Source organism: Lycium barbarum, chromosome 11 (assembly GCF_019175385.1).
Source record: "Lycium barbarum isolate Lr01 chromosome 11, ASM1917538v2, whole genome shotgun sequence".
Classification (NCBI taxonomy): Eukaryota; Viridiplantae; Streptophyta; class Magnoliopsida; order Solanales; family Solanaceae; genus Lycium; species Lycium barbarum.
The window spans coordinates 114,789,405-114,793,844 of NC_083347.1; the positions used below are offsets into that span (position 1 = coordinate 114,789,405).

The following is a 4,440-nucleotide window of genomic DNA, read 5'->3' on the forward strand; positions in this document are numbered from 1 at the left end:
AAATTGAAAAAAAAAAAAAAGTTGGTAAAAAAGAACACTTCATTTCATATTGGAGAAGCTCTAGTGAATGTAAACAAAAAGTAGTCAATATCAATGTATTAATTAAAGGGATTTCTTGTTGCGTAAAGAAATCAAATTTTGCAGAAATGAATTTCATTAGTATAGCTAAAAATGTTCAATGGATAGTTAATGCAAAAATTGATACTTGATCAAGACATGTGATATTGATGAGCAAATTAAAGAGCAGACCTCAAACTATGCCAAATCCTTCAACTATAAATACCCCCAGCAAATGAGTTGATATTCATCCTTTGCAATATCAATTTACAAAACAATACATTGGTACGTAGCTAATTAAAAATGGAGTACTTGGTAACCATGATAATGCTTTTGAGTTTTATTATTCCCCAGCAGCTAGTTGTTTCTCAGACCGACTACCATCATATGCAGATGGTACTTCAATGGCCACCCATATTCTGTGGGAAGAAGGGAAACTACTGCAATGATCCTTCTCTGATGCAGTTCACCCTGCACGGCCTTTGGCCTGCAAATAGCACTGGATATACTCTGAGCTGTTTTCCACCAACAACTAATACTAACATGGTATGTTACGTTCTTGGAAAACTGGCCTACTGATGTTGCTTGCTGTTTTTTTTAATCATTATCATTATATTCACTTTAACATAGAATTCTAAAAGCATCGTCATTCTTGTAACTAATGTTTATGCTTAATTTGCATGTACCTACGTATACGTACAGTGGCTAAGTGACAAAGCGTTAGTGAGAGATCTCCACACATATTGGTATAGTTTGATCCGTGGCCGTGCGGACTTTGCGTTATGGAAGCATGAATGGGAAAAGCATTGCTATTGTGCTAGTCAGACGATAACAGATACTGAATACTTCAAGGGGGCAGTGAGGTTTTCCAAAGACCCTGTAATTGACAATAATGCGGTTTTAAAAAAATTGCGCTCTAAAGGAATCACTCCTTCAAATAGTCTTGTTTACAAAGATACTGCCATAAGAAATCTTTTCCCCAACAAGAACATCTATATTTCTTGTAAGAAAAATGCAACCAATCATTGTTCCTGCATGAAATATACTTTTGCTTGGATCCAATGTTGGGGAATTTCATTCCCTGCCCGACAAGTCCACTCAAGAGAAGCTGTGGATTTAGAAAAGGATCATTCAATATCATCTTTCCGATTCAGGTAATCCTTAGTTATTATATTGCTATTATTCATCATTCTTCTTTTATTGAATATATATTTACTTATGTTGTTTTTCTGTTCTAATTTTTGTAGGCCAATCCCATCTATGGCTCAAGCTGGAGAGAGGATCTTAATTAAGAACAACTTACACCACTAGGCAAAAACAATACATTATAGAATAACAGTAGTGTGTATATATGTATTTCCTACTTTTATGCCTAGTAGGTGGGAAAAAAAGTACTATCTAGTGTGTTTCAAAGAAGCAGTTGGTTGTCCATGTTCGGATTAAAGTTTAATATTACTATAATATAAGCATATTTATCGGTTGGTTACGCTCTGTGTTTATTCTCCCTTTCTAAATTTGCGACGCACCTGTGGAAATATATACGAGTATATGTTCTGTGTGCTTACAGTTTTAACTCTTTACATCCTATCATATGCTTAGAACTACACCATATCAATCTGTACGATTCATACACAGTATCTAAAGTAAAAGTGACGTATAAGGTAGATCTAGAGCACCAATATATTAATCTGATTAAATCTAATCCAGTAGTTGGTTCAGATATATAAAATATGTTTGTGCAAGTGTACCTATAAATCCCTTATTCATAGTACACAAGTGACTTTCCATCGGCCTTTAGGAACAAGGTTTATATTTCACGACTTCTAACTTTTGCTTTGATACGTTAGGAGCAGAACAATCAGGGATAATATTACTGGATAATAGTCCGCAGAACCTTATGTTTAACAACAACACATCGCTAATGGTCTACCTTTTACATCCTCCGTTGATCATTGATTTGTGCAAAAAGTACAGTCTTAAGTTTGTCATCCCAAACTTTTACATGATCATTGAGTAGACAATGTACTATTGTTCTACTATGTAACACCAAAAAGAGGTCCAAGTTAGATCAATTAAGCTAACTGGACACTAACTAAAGAAATAGACAATCAGAGGGGATCATGTACAATTTTGAAGGGCCTTGTTGCTTTAGTTATGAAAGAAGGAAGTTCCCATCTGTCCATATTAGTACATATCAAAACCTGGCCCTACTACAAGATCTAAGTGGAATATTATAGGGGCGTTTGAAAGACTCTAATTTCTTCCTAAAGTTTTTAAAATTCAGATTATTGCTGTTCAAAACCTTTTGTTAATTTTAAGAAGATTATCAGTGGTCATTGAAGTACCAACTCCATATGATGGTAGTTGGCCTGAGAAACAATTAGCTGCTCGAGGGAAAATGAAACTCAATGGCATTATCTTGGTTACCAATTGGTACTTCATTTTTAATTAGCTATGTACCAATGTAATGTTATGTAAATTAATATTACAATGGATAAATATTTATTTTTGTGCATGTGGTGATAATATCAACTCATTTTGGTGGGGGTATTTATAGACTATAGTTAAGGATTTGGAATATTTGGAGCTCTGCTCTTTAATTTGGTCATCAGGATCACAGGTCTTAATCAAGCGTCAATTCTGTATTAACTATACATTGAGCATTTTTAGCGATACTAATAAAAGTAATTTGTGCGAAAATAGATTTCTTTAGGCCACAAGCAATGCCTTTAATTAGTACGTTGATAAGGATCACTTTTTGTACACAGCAGAGCTGCTCTATATGAATTGAAGTATTCTTTTTCACCAACTTAAATAACTTAAATATCTTCTAATTAATATTGCCGCAAAATATATGAGCATTTGTCCATTTATCTAGCACGAAATTACGAAATTTTTTTCTCGTATTCGTTATCCTTCAAAACAAACGGAGAATTAGGGTGTACTTGGTATGAAAGGAAAATGTTTTTCACGGGACGTATTTTCCTACTAAATGTTTTTTTTTTTAAATAAGTGGGTTTCTTATTTATTTTCTAGTATTTGATAAGCAAGCAAAAAAAAAAAATATTGTCCCAAAAAGCATCTATATATTATGTTAGAAACATCAATGGCATCAATGAGAAACGAGTATTCGTGAAGAAGAAGAATGTAACGACCCGCTTAGTCGTTACGTAGGTTTCTACTTTCCTACCTTTGCTAGTAGCTTCCCGAAACAAGGAATGAGGTAACAAAGACTCAAAAGGTGGGAAATAAGGGAGTAAAATGATGAGTTGTTGCATTTTATGTGTTGTTTGAACTTGTTTGTGATCACTTAGGAGGGTAGCGTAATAATCTAGGCCTCCGTTGGGAATTCTGAGTCCGCGAATGAATTCGTGGATTCTTTTTGGGTGAGATAACTGGTGTTTTTTATGTTTTTGAGATTTGGGGTGCTTGTGAGAGACTTAGTATGGAATCCTAAAAATTTCCATTCTTTTAGATTATCTTGACTGAAGTCACTGGTAAAGCGAGGACACAACTACTAATCATCTTCTTTAAGTACAGGTAATTGCTATAAGATTAAGAGGCATCAAAGTAGTGATCGTCCTCAATATCAAAGAAAATGAGTCAATTGAGCCAAAGGGGATATAAAAGGACAAAAATGCTACAAGGGCGACACAATAGAGCCGAAAGGGCTATAAACAAAATCAAGCAAAAGAAGCTACAAATAGACGAAGCGTCGGGGTATGCCATCAAGAAGGGCTATAAGATAGACATAGTGTCGTAAAGACGGCATAAAAGAGCCAAAAAGGGGAAAACAACCATCTAACCTAGAGAACCACAGTCCTCGAGGGTCCAGATGACGACAAAGAAGTCAAGAAGGCTACGAAGAACGCCGAGAAAACCGTTCTCAAGCGATACCAAGAAGGTTATAACTACCAATCAAAACCGAGGAGTTATAATTACACGAGAATGGTAGAATAGAAACAAAGTTATCTTCATGACAAAGCAGGGTTGTCTGCCCTAAAAATGTGATAAGCAGGGTCGTTCGCCCTACAAATGAGACAAACAAGGTCGTCCGCCCTAAAAACGTGACACTTACCTCTTAAGTAGACATTGCCTATCTCTAAAGTGGATTGTCATAGGACGATACGTTGGTCTTGAAAATTCAAGATGATGTCATAAAAACATTACCACCAATTATGTTTGTGACATAATTCTCAAAGTGGGATTACATAGGCGTTTTCCGAGTTTGATCGTACCAAACCAAAATCGTAGATATTCCTAGATAGAAACTGGAGCAGAAATTTTGAGGTAATTTTTAAGAGGATCTCAAAAATTCTTTCAGTACGTCAAGTTTAAGAATTAGCGAATACACTTCTACACTGGGGCAGAAATTTTGAGGAA

At 35.2% G+C, this 4,440-nt stretch overlaps 1 protein-coding gene across 1 annotated transcript; it reads left to right on the forward strand.

Moving 5' to 3' along the window:
* The first annotated feature begins 296 nt into the window (after nucleotides 1-296).
* On the forward strand, nucleotides 297-1,621 carry LOC132618186 (ribonuclease S-7-like). The gene is made up of 3 exons (XM_060333249.1): nucleotides 297-603; nucleotides 760-1,211; nucleotides 1,305-1,621. The coding sequence occupies exons 1-3, from the start codon at nucleotides 361-363 to the stop codon at nucleotides 1,366-1,368; spliced, it is 759 nt and encodes a 252-aa protein (XP_060189232.1). The 5' UTR covers nucleotides 297-360; the 3' UTR covers nucleotides 1,369-1,621.
* Nucleotides 1,622-4,440: the final 2,819 nt, after the last annotated feature.